The sequence below is a fragment of the Scyliorhinus canicula genome, chromosome 9 (genome assembly GCF_902713615.1).
Source record: "Scyliorhinus canicula chromosome 9, sScyCan1.1, whole genome shotgun sequence".
Lineage (NCBI taxonomy): Eukaryota > Metazoa > Chordata > Chondrichthyes > Carcharhiniformes > Scyliorhinidae > Scyliorhinus > Scyliorhinus canicula.
In genome coordinates, this window is record NC_052154.1 from 75,939,799 (window position 1) to 75,957,100 (window position 17,302).

The 17,302-nt window shown below is 47.1% G+C and overlaps 1 protein-coding gene across 2 annotated transcripts in view; it reads left to right on the top strand.

Moving 5' to 3' along the window:
- prmt7 (protein arginine methyltransferase 7) overlaps positions 1-17,302 on the top strand; it is a 58,761-nt gene that overhangs the window by 27,160 nt on the left and 14,299 nt on the right. For both annotated transcript variants that reach the window (XM_038806943.1, XM_038806944.1), the window contains exons 11-13: positions 1,558-1,605; positions 4,415-4,504; positions 16,775-16,936. In XM_038806943.1, coding sequence (XP_038662871.1) covers positions 1,558-1,605; positions 4,415-4,504; positions 16,775-16,936 — 300 coding nt within the window. The remainder of the gene's footprint in view (positions 1-1,557; positions 1,606-4,414; positions 4,505-16,774; positions 16,937-17,302) is intronic.

Genomic DNA, 17,302 nt, shown 5'->3' on the forward strand with positions numbered 1-17,302 from the left:
GCCACATAAAAGCTTACTATACAAGATAAGAGCTCATGGTGTGAGATGGGGGTAGGGGGGGAACGTGTTAGTTTCCAGAAATAAATAGTCAGAATAGACGGGCTGTTTTCGAGTTGGCAAACCATTACTAGTGGAGTGCCAAATCGATCAGTGCTGGGGCCTCAACTATTTATAAACTATATCAATGACTTGGATGAAGGGGGCTGAGTTTATGGCAGCCAATGTTGTTGATGACACAAAAATAGGTAGGAAAGCAAGTTGTGAAGAGGGTGAGTCTGCAAAGGGATACGGATAGATGAAGTGAATGGGCACAAATTTGGCATATGGAGTATAATGAACTTTGGCAGGAAAAATAGAAAAGTTGTATTATTTAAATAGAGATTTCAGAATCTATGTTAAAGGGGGGTCTTGGTGTCTTGGTACATGAATCACAGAAAGCTAACATGCAGGTACAGCAAGTAACTAGGAAGGCACATTGAATGTTAACCTTGCAAGGGGAATGGAGTACAAAGGTAGGAAAGTGTTGTTGCAGCTATACAACCTTAGTGAGATTGAATATGGTGTACAGTTTTGGCCTCCTTACTAAAGGAAGATGTACTTGTGTTGGAAGCAGTTCAGAGAAGGCTCACTCGGTTGATTCCTGGAATAAAGGGTTATCTTATGTGGAAAGGTTGAGAAGGTTGGGCCTACACTCATTGGAATTTAGAGGAGTGAGAGGTGATTTTATTGAAACATAAGATTCTGAAAGGACTTGACAGGGTTGGATGTTGGGAAGACATTTCCACTTGTGGGGAGTCTAGAACCAGGGCACAGTTTGAAAATAAGGATCTCCCATTTAAGATGGAAATGAGGATTTTTGTTCTCCGAGTTGTTAGACATTGGAATTGGCGTCCCACGGAGCAATGGAGGCTGGGATATTCAATATATTCAGCTCTGAGTTAGACAGACTTTTGATCTCCAAGGGTATTGGGGGGTGGGGGGCATGCAGGAAAGTGAAGTTAAGGCCACAATTCAGATCAGCATGATCTTATTCATGGCATAGCAACTTGATCCGAATCTTATCATCTTATTTGCAATCCTTGTGCTAAAATGTGATGGGGGGTTGAGAGTGCAACATTAACTGGACCTTAATCAGACTTGCGCTAGATACTTGGGCAACACGGTAGCATGGTGGTTAGCATAAATGCTTCACAGCTCCAGGGTCCCAGGTTCGATTCCCGGCTGGGTCACTGTCTGTGCGGAGTCTGCACGTCCTCCCCGTGTGTGCGTGGGTTTCCTCCGGGTGCTCCGGTTTCCTCTCACAGTCCAAAGATGTGCGGGTTAGGTGGATTGGCCATGCTAAATTGCCTGTAGTGTCCTAAAAAGGTATGGTTAAGGGGGGGGTTGTTGGGTTACGGGTATAGGGTGGATACGTGGGTTTGAGTAGGGTGATCATGGCTCGGCACAACATCGAGGGCCGAAGGGCCTGTTCTGTACTGTTCTATGTTCTATATCGCAGGTACAACTAGTCTGACGTACTAATTTGTTCCTTTGCTCACTGACTTTGTGTTTCTGTAGGTTTATAGCCTGGAAATTTCTGCCATGTCCAGGCGAGTAATGGAAAAGGTGAGTTTGCACTCAATGAGCTGACGTTTGTCACAATCTACACTGCTGTTACAGTGTATGCTGGACGATCTTTATCTGACGGGATCCTGCCCAATGGTATAGTGCAACTTGCTTCCTGTCACAGAGTTTGGTGCTGTAAACTGGTCCACAAAAACCAGGATCAATCCAATCCAGCCATTTACTACCCTAGAAACCTCTTTGGGAGAAGGTGATGGGTGAGATGTTAAACAAATGCGCTGCTTAGTTGTGGGTAGTGTCAAGCTACTTAAGTGTTGCTGGAGTTGCACTCATCCAGGCTAGTTGACACCATTCCTTTGCATGCCAAATTGTGTTTTGGATAGCTGTAGTTGCTGGAGTCCAATAATTTCAGACCCAGGACATTACTGCAGGAATTCCTCAGGGCTAGGATCTAGACCTAACTATCTTCAGTTACTTCATCAGTGACCTCCACATGTCTGGATACTCACTGATGATTGCAGTGTCCAGCCCCATCTGTACTTCTTCAAATTGTCATGTGAGAGTACCTTTAAGAAATGGGTTTAAGAAATGTACCTTCAGGAAATGGTTGTTTATCAGTGATGTCAGAGTGTGGGTGGAGCTGGGCTGTCTGTCAGCTTTTTACTTGCGTTTTAGGCTGTTTGCTGCAGGATGTGTTTTAGTTTTATTTTCAGTGTTGGAGCTGAAGCCAGACAGAGCAGGTGTACTGCTGTTCTCTCTGCCATGAAAAGACCATCTCTTGATCATTTGGTGAATTCAGAATTATAAATGTTCTCAGTAGTGAATGTAAACCTAATGTGCTTCTGTTAAAAGGTGTTTCTTCTGTCTTCTGGATGTTGTTTGGGAAGGTATTAAGGATTACTTAGTGTTGTATTCTTTGGGGGTTGTATTTGAATTGATGGTTGCTAAGATGTTCACTATGTTTAAAAAGGTTAACTTGAGTTCATAGAATAAACATTGTTTTGCTTAAAAAAGTACTTTTCCATTTCTGCTGTACCACACCTGTAGAGTGGGCTGTGTGATCCCAATACCCACAATCTATTAAAAGTTGTGGGTCAGGTGAACTCCATGATACACTTTGGGGTTCTCTAAACCCTGGCCCATAACAAAATAATGAAACAGTCGTACAGCAAAACCTGGCTACTATGTATGCTTGGGTGGGTAAGTGGCAGATAATATTTGTACCAAGCATTGCCAAGCAATGACCATCTTCAGCAATCCTCTCCTTGGCATTCAATGGCATTGTCAACTTTGAATCTCTCATGATTAACGTGAGAGGTTACCATTGATCAGAAACTCCAGTGGAACCGACCAATAAATACTGTAGCTTACAAGAACAGGTCAGAGGCTTGGAATTCTGTAGCAAGCGACTTGCCTACTGACCCCAAAACCTTTCCACCTTCCACCATCTACAAAGCCAGTTGTGTATTTGAATAGTTTTCACTTTCCTGGTTGAGACAGCTCGAGTAATACTCAGGAAGCTTGACACCAACAAGCAGCCACTTGTTTGACACTCCATCTATCACCTTAAAAATTAATTCCCTTCTCCACAGTGGAGGATGGGTCATTGCATATATCCAATGTTGTGCTAGATAGATTTTAAAAAAAAATTACCAGTATCCAATTAATTTTTTCCAATTAAGGGACAATTTGGTATGGCCAATCCACCTAGCCTGCACATCTTTGGGTTATGGGGGGAAACCCACGCAAACACTGGGAGAATGTGTAAACTCCACACGGACAGTGACCTAAAGCCAGGATCGAACCTGGGACCTCAGTGCCGCGAGGCAGCAGTGCTACCCACTGCGCCACCGTGCTGCCTGCTGGATACATTTTTAATCTACAAGGGTGTCGAGGCTTATAGGAAACAGGCTGGAAAGTGGAATTAAGACCACAATTCGATCAGCCAGAGTCTTATTGAATGGTGGAACAAGCTAGAGGGATCAAATGGCCGTCTCCTATTTCTTAAGCTTGGCTCAGGTAACAATCTCTCCTTCTTCAGTCTGAAGGATATGGGTTAATTCCGCACCACTGACATGAGCACATTAGTTGAGGCTGATACTTGTGTGTAACTGAGGGAGTGCTGCATTTTGAAAGGTGCCATATTTGAGCTGAGGCAACAACAACAACTTGACTTCATATAATGTAACATAATGTCCCAATGCGCTTCATTGGAGTGTTATAGCGCAGAATTTGAACTGAACTTCATGAGGTAATATTAGGAGAGTTGGCGAAAAGCTTGGTCAAAGAGGCAAGTTTTAAGGAGCATCTTAAAGGAGGAAAGATGGCCATCGAGGTTCAAGGAGGTAATTCCCAAATTTATGGCCTATGCAACTGAAGGCAGAGCCACTAATGATGGAGCAATTAAAATCTGGTTGCTCAAGTCGCTAGAATAAGATGAGTGTAGATGTTTCGGAGGGTTGTAGGGCTGGCGAAGATTAGAGAGATGGGAATTATGAGGCCATGGAGGAATCTAAAAACATGAATAAGATTTTAAAATGTGGTGTTGCTTGCCCAGGTGTTAAAGTGAGGTTGCATTCAATGGCTGGTGTGAATATAAATGGACCTATAATATTTTTTGATAAACAGAAGTTCTCCAGTCGCCCTGGAAAATTATTCGATCTTCAGCCAATTCCGCCAAAAATGGGTTTACTCGCTGTTTGTTTCTTTGCTGTTTGTTAACTCGTCTATAAAACAATGGTAACAGCACTTTAAAAGTGCTTTGCGATTAAGGATGTTATACGGTGTTAGTTAAATGAAAGTTCTTTCACGCTGACAGTGATGTGACCAGGATCTTTAATTTACATCTCAGATTTTAGAAGCTAACAAACTGACTGGAAAGGTGATTGTTTTTGAGAAACGTCCGGAGCAGTTAACACCTGTGGACCTGGACAACAAGCAGGTGAGTCTTTGTGCCTGGAAGAGGAATGGGGTAAATGTAGTTCATTCATTTTTTAAAATAAATTTAGAGTACCCAATTCATTTTTTCCAATTAAGGGGCAATTTAGCATGGCCAATCTATCTACCCTGCACATCTTTGGATTGTGAGGGCGAAACCCGCGCAACCACGGGGAGAATGTGCAAACACCACACGGACAGTGACCCAGAGCCGGGATTGAACCTGGGACCTCAGCGCTGTGAGACAACAGGGCTAACCCACTGCGCCACCGTGCTGCCCCTAATGTGGTTCATTCATGTGTGCATCGTGTGGGTTGCACCATCTGTGATCCTAGTCCATTCAGTTAATATGCCTGGGCTCCAAAACTCCAAAATCGTCTGGTGCGATGGGAGAAGGCGGCACCCTGTTAATCTATTTGTGGTATCTTGTGGATTTCCTGTGCAGAGGTGGGTGATCCTGCTCCAGGCGATGTCTTCAAAAAGAAGCTAACTATCCTAATGCCAGTAGGGGATTGGTTAATTCCCATGTCAATAATACACTCCTGTAAGTAGCAGATTGCTTTAAACACAAAGGTGAAAAGATGTAGGGGAGAGAAACCCAGAATTTAGAGTCAGCTGAAGGCACGGCCACCAATGATGGAGCAATCGGGGATACCAGAGGCTAGAATTAGACAAGTGCAGGTACCTGTGCAGGCTGCATGGTTGGAGGACATTACAGAAATAGGTGCTACGTGGCCATGGATGGGTTTGAAAACTAGGATGAGAATTTTAAAATCAAAACATTGCTTGACCAGGAGCCAGTGTAGGTCAGCGAGCGAGTGTAGGATGGCCTCAATTAATGGGGGTAGAATATGGGAGACCAGCCAGGAGTGCATTGCAATTGTCAAATCTAGAGGTAAGCAAGGTATGAATAAGGGTTTCAGCAGCAGATGAACTGGGGCAGGGCGGAGTTAGGGGTGATGTTACAGAGTTAGAATTAAGTAGTCTTAGTGTTGGCGTAAATATGTGATCAGAAGTCCATCTGAAGTTGGGAGCAGGCTGTCTTTTTCCTGATAAACAATTTTAATGAGATATGTTTTGGCATTGTAAACAGTAGAATTACAGAACGAGAAAACAAAAGGACTGTACAATAAACAAAGTACACAGTGCAATTGCCCTAACCCGTCCTACCCAGATCTGCCTAATTGACCCCCTATACTACATTCCCCTAACCCCCCCCCCCCCCCGCCTCCCTGCTGACGATTAATTATCCGCAAAGAAGTCAATGAATGGTTGCCACCTCCGGATGAATCCTAACAATGATCCTCTCAAGGCGAACTTGATTTTCTCCAAGCCCAGGAAACTCTCCATGTCTGACAGCCAAGCTTCCGACTTTGGTGGCTTTGACTCCCTCCAAGCTAGAAGTATCCATCTCCGGGCTACCAGGGAAGCAAAGGCCAAACGTCTGCCTCTTTCTCCCCCCTCGGACTTCTGGGGCCTCTGAAACCCCAAAAATCGCCACCTCTGGACCCATTGCCACCCTTGTGTTCAATACTCTAGACGTGACTGTCATAATATACACCAATATATCATGGTGCAGACACACTGATGGACACACACAGGGACCAATCAACATGTACAAACACCGCAGCCAATCACCAGTTAGAATACACACACTATAAAGGCAGAGGGCAACACGGTTCCCACTCATTCTGGGTGCTGCCTCTCAGTGTAACAAGAACTCATCCAGCCCAGCACAGACTCACACCACGTGCTGAGAGAATCAACTGGTTCGGATAAGGCTTAGGTCTCTGGTTTAAGTTAGCATCATGTAGACCCACTGTCATTGTGTGTTAGGTAGTTAGAGTAGTTAATAAAATTGAGTTGAACCTTCATCAGTGTTGGAAGTGTCTGTTCATCTCTCAAGTCTACACTAGCCAACACTTCAATGATGTCCTCGAACCCCTGCCAGTATCTCCTAAGTTTTGACACGCCCAAAATATGTGGACATGGTCTGCTGGTCCTCTCAGAGACTTTACACACCTCTCCTCTATGCTGAAGAATCTGCTCATCCGGGACAGTGTCATGTGGGCCCGGTGGACGACCTTAAACTGAATCAGGCTGAGCCTGGCACATGTTGCAGTCCCATTAACCCTGCTCAGCACGTCCACCCACAGGCCCTCCCCAGTCTTCACTCCCAACACCAGCTCCCATTCATGCCTCAGTTCCTCAGTCTGTGCCTCCTCTGCACCCATGAGCTATTTGTAAATATCTGAGACACTTCCCTCCCCCACCCATCCTCTAGGCACGACCCTATCTTGGAACCCCCTTAGTGGCAAGAGTGGAAAAGTTGGCACCTGCCTGCGCAAAAAGTCCTGCACCTGTATATCCTGGAATTCATTCCGCCTCGTCAACCCAAACTTGTCCTCCAGCACCCTCAAACCAGGGAAGCTCCCTTCCAAGAACAAATCTCCCATCCGCTCAATCCCCGCCCTCCAACATACCCGAAACCCACCGTCCAACCTCTCCGGGCAAACTGATGGTTGTCACATATTGGGCACCAGACCGATGCTCCCGTTGCTCCCACATGCCTCCTCCACTGTCCCCAGATCCGAAGGGCCGCCACCACTACAGGACTGGTGGAGAAGTGCGCCGGCGGGAACAGCAGAGGTGCCATCACCAACGCCCCCAGACTGGTGCTCTTACATGAGGCTGCCTCCATCCGCTCCCAAGTCGACCCCCCACCACCCACTTCCTTATCATGGCTATGTTAGCCGCCCAATAATAGTTGCTGAAATTCTCTCTTCTTCTCTTCCCCCCCCCCCCCCCCCCCCCCCCCAAAACCCCGGTGCCGCTCGAGCACCACCCTCTTTACTCGCGGGGACTTGCCCGCCCATACAAAGCCCAAAATGATCTTGCTTACCCTCTTAAAAAAGGAATGTGGAATGAAAATGGGGAGACACTGGAACACGAATAAGAACCTCGGGAGGACCGTCATTTTAACTGTCTGAACTCTCCCAGCTAACGACAGCGGGAGTGCATCCCACCTCCGGAACTCCCCTGGCATTTGATCTACCAGCCGGGACAGGTTCAGCTTGTTCAGTCGAACCCAATCCCGCGCCACTTGTATTCCCAGGTACCTGAAACTGTCCCCAACTAACCGGAACGGCAGCTCCCTCACCCGGTCCCCTTGGTCCCTCTCCTGAACTACAAACATTTTACTTTTTGTCATATTTAATTTGTACCCCGGAAACCAGCCGAATTCCCCCAGGGTCTCCATGATTCCGTCCATCCCTGCCATCGGGTCCAAAACGTACAAAAGCAGGTCATTTGCATACAATGAAACCCTATGCTCCATTCCCCCCCCGCCGAACCAGCCCCTTCCAACCCCCTGAAGCCCTCGGAGCAATTGCCAGCGGCTCTATAGCTAGCGCACTTGCGCAAACTGCAGTGAGGAGAGGGGGCACCCCTGTCTCGTTCCACTGTGCAGTCTGAAATAGTCGGAAGTCGTCCTGTTTGTCCTCACACTTGCCTCTGGGGCCTGATATAACAGCCTGACCCAGTCGATGAAACGCACCCCAAATCCAAACCATCCCAGCACCTCCCATAAGTAGTCCCACTTTACCTGGTCAAATGCCTTCTCCGCGTCCATAGCCACCAATACCTCCACCTCCTTTCCCTCCGGTGGCATCATGATCACATTGAGCAATCTTCTTCTATTCGCCCCCAGTTTCCTACCTTTAACGAACCCTGTTTGGTCCTTCCTAATAACACTCGGCACACAATCCTCAATCCTGGTGGTCAAAAGCTTTGCCAGCAGTTTGGCATACATGTTAAGAAGGGAGATCGGCCTATAAGACCCACACGACTCCGGGTTCTTGTCCCGTTTTAAAATCAAGGAGATGGTAGCCTGCAACATCGTCTGGGGAAACATCCCTCTGTCCCTTGCCTCATTAAAAACCTTGACCAGCAGCGGCCCCAATATCCTGGAGAACTTTTTATAACATTCTACAGAGTACCTATCCGGCCCCTGGGCCTTACCCGACTTCATGGTCTTTAAACCCTCTAATATCTCCTCAACTCTGATCGGGGCGCCCAGCCCTTCTACTAGCTCCCTGCCCACTTTTGGGAATGTCAGGCCGTCTAAGAAGCGTCTCATCCCCTCCGGCCCCGCGGGGGGCTCCAAGCTATAAAGTTTGCAATAAAAGTCCTTGAAAGCTCTGTTCACACCCGCCACATCCCCTACCAAGTTACCGCCTCCATCCACCACTTTACCTATTGCCCTAGCCGCCTCCCTCTTTCTGAACTGCTGAGCCAGCATCTTGCTGGCTTTCTCTCCATGCTCATATATCGCACCCCTCGCCTTTTTGAGCTGATCTACTGCCTTGCCTGTGGACACTACCCCAAACTCCGCCTGCAGCCTCCTCCGTTCCCTCAAGAACTCCGCACTCTGGGTCCCCGCATACCTCCTGTCAATCTGCAGAATCTCCGCTAACAGTCGGTCCGTTTCTGCCCTGTCCGTCTTGTCCCTGTGAGCCGGATTGAAATCGGCTCCCCCCTCACCACTGCCTTGAGCGCCTCCCACACCACCGCTGCTGAGACTTCCCCGTATCATTGACATGCAGGTAGTTTTGTATCCACTTCCTCACCCTCTCGCACACCCCTTCATCCGCCAGCAGTCCCACATCCAGCCTCCACTGCGGGCGCTGGAAGCTCTCTTCACTCATCTGAAGCTTAACCCAATGCAGGGTATGGTCGGAAATGGTGATTGCCGAATGCTGCGCATCCACCATCCCTGTCAGTAGACCCCTACTCAGTATTAAAAAATCGATCCGGGTGTAGACCCTATGAACGTGCGAGAAGAAGGAAAACTCTTTCACTGTCGGCCTACGAAACCTCCACGGATCGGCCTCCCCCATCTGCTCCATGAACTCCCTCAGCTCTTTTCCCATTGCTGACACTCAATGGGAAAGCCGTTCTTGAGCACGACTGGTCCAGGCCTGGATCCATAACTGTATTGAAATCCCCTCCCATAACCAGCGTGTGGGAATCCAGGTCTGGTATCTTCCCCAGCACCCTCTTTATGAAATCCGCATCATCCCAATTTCATATATGTTGACCAAGACCACGTTCCTCCCTTCCAGCCTACCACTAACCATAACGTAGCGACCAACCCCATCCAAAACAATATTCCCCACCTCAAGCTGCACCTGCTTGTTCACCAGAATTGCGACTCCCCTGGTCTTCACGTCTAGTTCTGAGTGGAATACCTGACTAACCCAGCTCTTCCTCAACCTGATCTGGTCCGCTACCTTCAGGTGCGTCTCCTGCAACATTATCATGTCCGCCTTTAAAGCCCTAAGATGCGTGAACACTTTAGCCATCTTCACGGGCTCATTTAGCCCTCTAACGTTCCACGTAACCAGCCTAGTTGGGGGGCACCGCGTCTCTGTAGCCCTGCCTCCTGGCAGCGCCCATTCCCAACCTCTTCTCCACTTCTAAAATCAAATCCCTCCCTCGTCAGACAAGCAACCCCCCCCCCCTCAACAACACTCTGTAACCGAACCCCATCTCTAATCTGATTGTATACACACCCCCCACTGCGCTCCCACAGACTAGCTCACCCAGCTAGCCCAGTGGCCCGTGGTTCCGGCGCCAGCATGTCTCCCACCTATTGTTGCCTACCTGCCCTATCCCTGGCCCTTGAAACCATCGCCCTCGTCAACCCAGCCCCTCCGGCTGCCCCCTTTAAGAAACAGACGCCACCCAAAGTCAGTACAAAGAAAAACAAAGTCAGGCTCTCGCCATAATACAGATCAAAATAATACCACTCAAAATAATACAAAGTCAAAAATTCCCACCACCGTCCCCCTCACAACACACAAAACCCACCAAAATCGAATAATTGTTTAACTACTTTCCCCTTCTTAAACAAAACACAATTTTCGAAGAGAAAAGCCAAGAACAAAAACAAAAAAACAAATAAATCAATGCAAACAGCATTTGAAACGAACAGGAAAAACAGTTTCCTAAACTTAGAGCAGAATGTTCCAGTCCTTTCTTCCTGGCAAACTCCATAGCGTCCTTGGGCGACTCAAGGTAATGATGTTGGTCGTCATATGTAACTGAAAGTCGTGCCGGATACAACAGACTGAATTTAACCTGTTTCTTGAACAGGACCGACTTGACTTGATTAAAGCCTGCCCTCCTCTTGGCCACCTCCACGCTTAGATCTTGGTACACCCGCAAAATGCTGTTGTCCCACTTACAGCCCCGAGTGCGTTTGGCCCATTGGAGAATACGCTCCTTATCCAGGTACCTATGGAACCTGATCACCATCGCTTGAGGGGGGTCTCCCTGCCGCGGCTTCCTCACCAGCGCTCTGTACGCCCGATCCACCTCCAACGGTTGGGGGAAAGCCCCATCTCCCAGCAGCTTTTGGAATATGTTCGCCATAATGCTCGTAGTATTCGGAATAAAGTAAATGAGTTGGTGGCACAAATCATCGTAAATGACTATGATTTAGTGGCCATTACTGAAACATGGTTAAAGGATGGTCACGACTGGGAGTTAAATATCCGAGGGTATCAAACTATTCGGAAGGACAGAGTGGATGGTAAGGGAGGTGGTGTTGCTCTGTTATTTAAGGATGACATCCGGGCAATAGTAAGGGATGACATCGGTGCTATGGAGGATAAGGTTGAATCCATTTGGGTGGAAATCAGGAATAGTAAGGCGAAAAAGTCACTGATAGGAGTAGTCTATCGGCCACCAAATAGTAACGAGATGGTGGGGCAGGCAATAAACAAAGAAATAACTGATGCATGTAGACATGGTACAGCAGTTATCATGGGGGATTTTAATCTACATGTCGATTGGTATAACCAGGTCGGTCAAGGCAACCGTGAGGAGGAGTTTATAGAATGTATCCGCGATAGTTTCCTAGAACAGTATGTAATGGAACCTACGAGGGAACAAGCGGTCCTAGATCTTGTCCTGTGTAATGAGACAGGATTGATTCATGATCTCATAGTTAGGGATCCTCTCGGAAGGAGCGATCACAATATGGTGGAATTTAAAATACAGATGGAGGGTGAGAAAGTAAAATCAAATACTAGTGTTTTGTGTTTAAACAAAGGAGATTACAAGGGGATGAGAGAAGAACTAGCTAAGGTAGACTGGGAGCTAAGACTTTATGGTGGAACAGTTGAGGAACAGTGGAGAACCTTCCAAGCGATTTTTCACAGTGCTCAGCAAAGGTTTATACTAACAAAAAGGAAGGACGGAAGAAAGAGGGAAAATCGACCGTGGATATCTAAGGAAATAAGGGAGAGTATCAAATTGAAGGAAAAAGCATATAAAGTGGCAAAGATTGCTGGGAGATTAGAGGACTGGGAAATCTTTAGGGGGCAACAGAAAGCTACTAAAAAGCTATAAAGAAGAGTAAGATAGAGTATGAGAGTAAACTTGCTCAGAATATAAAAACAGACAGTAAAAGTTTTTACAAATATATAAGGCAAAAAAGAGTGGCTAAGGTAAATATTGGTCCTTTAGAGGATGAGAAGGGAGTTTTAATAATGGGAAATGAGGAAATGGCTGAGGAACTGAACAGGTTTTTTGGGTCGGTCTTCACAGTGGAAGACACAAATAACATGCCAGCGACTGATAGAAATGAGGCTATGACAGGTGAGGACCTTGAGAGGATTGTTATCACTAAGGAGGGAGTGATGGGCAAGCTAATGGGGCTAAAGGTAGACTAGTCTCCTGGCCCTGATGGAATGCATCCCAGAGTGCTAAAAGAGATGGCTAGGGAAATTGCAGATGCACTAGTGATAATTTACCAAAATTCACTAGACTCTGGGGTGGTCCCGGTGGATTGGAAATTAGCAAACGTGACGCCACTGTTTAAAAAAGGAGGTAGGCAGAAAGCAGGAAATTATAGGCCAGTGAGTTTAACTTCGGTAATAGGGAAGATGCTGGAATCTATCATCAAGGAAGAAATTGCGAGGCATCTGGATAGAAATTGTCCCATTGGGCAGACGCAGCATGGGTTCATTAAAGGCAGGTCATGCCTAACTAATTTAGTGGAATGTTTTGAGGACATTACCAGTGCAGTAGATAACGGGGAGCCGATGGATAGGTATATCTGGATTTCCAGAAAGCCTTTGACAAGGTGCCACACAAAAGGTTGCTGCATAAGATAAAGATGCATGGCATTAAGGGTAAAGTAGTAGCATGGATAGAGGATTGGTTAATTAATAGAAAGCAAAGAGTTGGGATAAATGGGTGTTTCTCTGGTTGGCAATCAGTAGCTAGTGGTGTCCCTCAGGGATCCGTGTTGGGCCCACAATTGTTCACAATTTACATTGATGATTTGGAGTTGGGGACCAAGGGCAATGTGTCCAAGTTTGCAGATGACACTAAGATGAGTGGTAAAGCGAAAAGTGCAGAGGATACTGGAAGTCTGCAGAGGGATTTGGATAGGTTAAGTGAATGGGCTCGGGTCTGGCAGATGGAATACAATGTTGACAAATGTGAGGTTATCCATTTTGGTAGGAATAACAGCAAACGGGATTATTATTTAAACGATAAAATATTAAAGCATGCCGCTGTTCAGAGAGACTTGGGTGTGCTAGTGCACGAGTCACAGAAGGTTGGTTTACAAGTGCAACAGGTGATTAAGAAGGCAAATGGAATTTTGTCCTTCATTGCTAGAGGGATGGAGTTTAAGACTAGGGAGGTTATGTTGCAATTGTATAAGGTGTTAGTGCGGCCACACCTGGAGTATTGTGTTCAGTTTTGGTCTCCTTACTTGAGAAAGGACGTACTGGCGCTGGAGGGTGTGCAGAGGAGATTCACTAGGTTAATCCCAGAGCTGAAGGGGTTGGATTATGAGGAGAGGTTGAGTAGACTAGGACTGTACTCGTTGGAATTTAGAAGGATGAGGGGGGATCTTATAGAAACATTTAAAATTATGAAGGGAATAGATAGGATAGATGCGGGCAGGTTGTTTCCACTGGCGGGTGACAGCAGAACTAGGGGGCATAGCCTCAAAATAAGGGGAAGTAGATTTAGGACTGAGTTTAGGAGGAACTTCTTCACCCAAAGGGTTGTGAATCTATGGAATTCCTTGCCCAGTGAAGCAGTTGAGGCTCCTTCATTACATGTTTTTAAGGTAAAGATAGATAGTTTTTTGAAGAATAAAGGGATTAAGGGTTATGATGTTCGGGCCGGAAAGTGGAGCTGAGTCCACAAAAGATCAGCCATGATCTAATTGAATGGCGGAGCAGGCTCGAGGGGCCAGATGGCCTACTCCTGCTCCTAGTTCTTATGTTCTTATAAACTCCCCGGAATCAGCCCCCTCTGGGAGGCCAACAATCCTACGGGACCTGTTCTCCAAATCCTCTACCTGTTCCAGCAGCCTTTTTTGCCGGTCCCTCAGCATCCCCACCTCCATCTCCACTGCCGTCTGGTGTTCCTCCTGTTCAGCTTGCGCCTTCTCCAGTTTCTGGATTGCCCTGTCCTGGGCATCTAGCCTCTGCTCCATCCTCTCCACCGTTTCCTTAATCGGGTCCAGACATTCCCGTTTCTGTCTGGTGAAGCCTTCCCGGATGACCTGCATAAGCTCCTCCGTTGATGGTTGGGTCGAAGCCCCAGGGGTCTGGACACCGGCCAACTTGTCCGCTGCTGCAGCCAACACCCAGCTCGACCCTGACTTTTTGTTTCTTCCCTTTCGATCTCTTCGGGCTCTCTGTTCCATAAACCAATATATACACCGAACACTTGTTCACCGTTTCTTCAAATCCAGCGCTTAAAAGCGCAAACAAAGTCAGGGGGAAAGGTCCGAATGTCTAGCCAGAGCGGGAGCCACCAAATGTGCGACCTCCTTCTTCATGGTCGCCACCGGAAGTCCGGGAGCAGGCTGATATAATCTTAGACTGTTCTCAAGGAGGGAGGATGGGGTTTGTAGCTAGCAAATTGACTTTAGTGAGGGAACTGAAAAAATGCCTTCAGTCTTGCCAATAATTAATTGGAGAAAATGTTTGCATATCCATTATTGGGTGTCGGGTAAGGGTTTGATAATTTAATAACAATGAAGGAATTGAGAAATGTGGTGGTGAGGTAGAGCTGTGTGTCATCAACGAACTTTTGCAAACGAATTTGTTGCCTTTTGATAATGTCACCAAGGGGCAGATGTAGATGAGCAATAGATAGGTGGGGGCAAGGATAGGTCCTGGGAGGACACCAGAGGTAATGCTGTGGGAGCTGGAAGAGAAGCCATGAGAAGTGTAGATATGTAAGAATGGAACAAGGTGAGAGCAGTCCCACCCAGCTGGACAACCGTGGAGAAGCTTTGGAGGAGGATGGTCTGGTTAGCCGTGTTAAAGGCTGCAGGCAGGTCAAGAAGGACGAGAAAGAAAAGTTTACCTTTATCATAGTCACATGTCATTAGTGACTGGAATGAGAGCTGCTTTGGTACTCTTGCGGGAGTGGGAATCTGATCGGAGGGATACAGACATAGAGCTCCTGGAAAGGTGGACATGGAATTTGGAGGTGACAACATATTAAAGAACTTTTGGCGATGGGGCAGTAGTTTGCAAGGACTTGGGCCCAAGGGTTCATAGAATCCCTATAGTGCAGAAGCAGGCCATTCGGCCCAGCGGGTCTGCACTGACCCTTCAAAAGAGCACTCAAACTATGTCCACGCACCCATCCACCCTACCCTACGCCCCCAACCCGCACATCCCTGGACACTAAGGGGCAATTTAGCATGGCTAATCCACCTAACCCGTACATCTTTGGACTGTGTGAGGAAACCGGTGTGAGGAAACCGGAGCACCCGGAGAAAGCCAACTCAGACACTGGGAGAAAGTGCAAACTCAACACAGATAGTGACCCAAGGCCGGAATTGAAACCGGGTCCCTTGCGCTGAGAGGCAGCAGTGCTAGCCACTGTGCCACCAAGCTGTACTTTTTGTGAAGTTGGGCGATGACAGCAGATTTACAGGAAAAAGAGAGAGACAACACCAGACGAAGAACTGTTAACAATATCGGGGGACCAGGAGGGGAAGTTGTAGTTGGCAATTTGGTAGGAATATCGTCCAGGAAGCTGGGCCTCATGGACAAGGGCTTGGAGAGGGCCGTAGAGGAGATAGGAAACTAAAGAAACATGAGCTCAGGGTTATGGCAGAGGGATTTGAAGAGAAAGGTGGCCGTGGTGGTATAAGGGGCTGGTATAGCTCACTCGGCTAAATCGCTGGCTTTTAAAGCAGGCCAAGCAGGCCAGCAGCACGGTTCGATTCCCGTACCAGCCTCCCCGGACAGGTGCCGGAATGTGGCGACTAGGGGCTTTTCACAGTAACTTCATTGAAGCCTACTCGTGACAATAAGCGATTTTCATTTTCATTTACATAATACAAATGACAGAGGCAGCAGATTGGATGGTCTCAAGGACATCTTTGTCACAAAGATTGAGCTCCACCCTTGTTATGTTTGGAGGTGGGGCTAGAAGAGATAGGGTAGCAGGGTTTAAGAAGGTGGTTTACAGCAAAGAAGCTGCGGGTTATCTTTGCATTCTCGAGCATGGTGGCACAGTGGGTTAGCCCTGTTGCCTCATGGGGCCGGTGTCCTAGGTTCGATCCCGGCTCTGGGTCACTGTCCGTGTGGAGTTTGCACAATCTCTCCGTGTTTGCGTGGGTTCCGCTTCCACAACCCAAAGATGTGCAGGTAGGGAGATTTGCCATGCTAAATTGCCCCTTAATTGGAAAAAATGAATTGGGTACTCTACATTAAAAAAAAAATCTTTGCACTTTCGGATGATTTCCTGAATATGGAGCATTTGCTCCCTTGTGCTGGAGAAATAATCCGGCTGTATTTGAGAGAATGCTGGAGCTCAACTCCTAAGCATTGGAATTCCTTCTCCAAACCTCTTTGTTTCTTTTCATTAAAACCCACCAAACCTTTGGTCGACTGTTTAATATGTGGCTTGGTTTTAATTTGCTTCAGTAAAATTCCTTCAGGCGTTTTACTATATTGAAGGAGCTTTTTATTTGTTGGAATCAGAGGATAGTTTGGGAGCTGGGACCCTAGCTGGATTCCTGTCCAAAGAAATGCTGAGTCCAGTGTAGCACTGTGGTCATAATTGACTGTGAATATGGAGAGATAAAGATGAAGTGTGCAGCTTGGCAAAAGTTCATTGATTTTAATCAGTAGGTGAATAACTGCTGGGTTTTGTTCCATGAGATCCCTTCTTTTGTCTCTATCTGATTCTTCTTGGGTGCTCCCTTTTTCTGCAGGTGTCTGTACTGATTGGAGAGCCATTCTTCACCACCAGCCTCCTGCCTTGGCACAACCTTTACTTTTGGTATGCGAGGACCTACCTGGCCAAGCTCCTGAGCAGTGAGTTCACCGTGCTGCCACAGTCCGCTAAGCTCTTAGCGATGGCCGTGGAGTTTGAGGTGAGTGGAAAGTATCCAGTCATGGGGTTTGAAACGTGCAGACACCGGAATTTGGGGAAACATGGGAAGAGGAATGGACCATTCAGCCCCTCTGTCATTCAGTTAGACCGTGACTGAACTGCGTCATAGCTCCATCTACCCACCACTGTTCCGTATTCCTTAATGTTCTTCCCTGACAAAAATCAATGCTCAAGGGAATACTAGTCGAGCCGGTGAAATATGTCCTCAATTTAACACTTTTAGCCCCTGTATCATTCTGGTTGATTTCCACTGTACCCACGCCAACATTTAATGTAACCTTTATGAGGCACGATGCCCAGATCTTTGTGCTATTCCAGCTTCTGGGCTGGGTATTGAGTTAGCGGA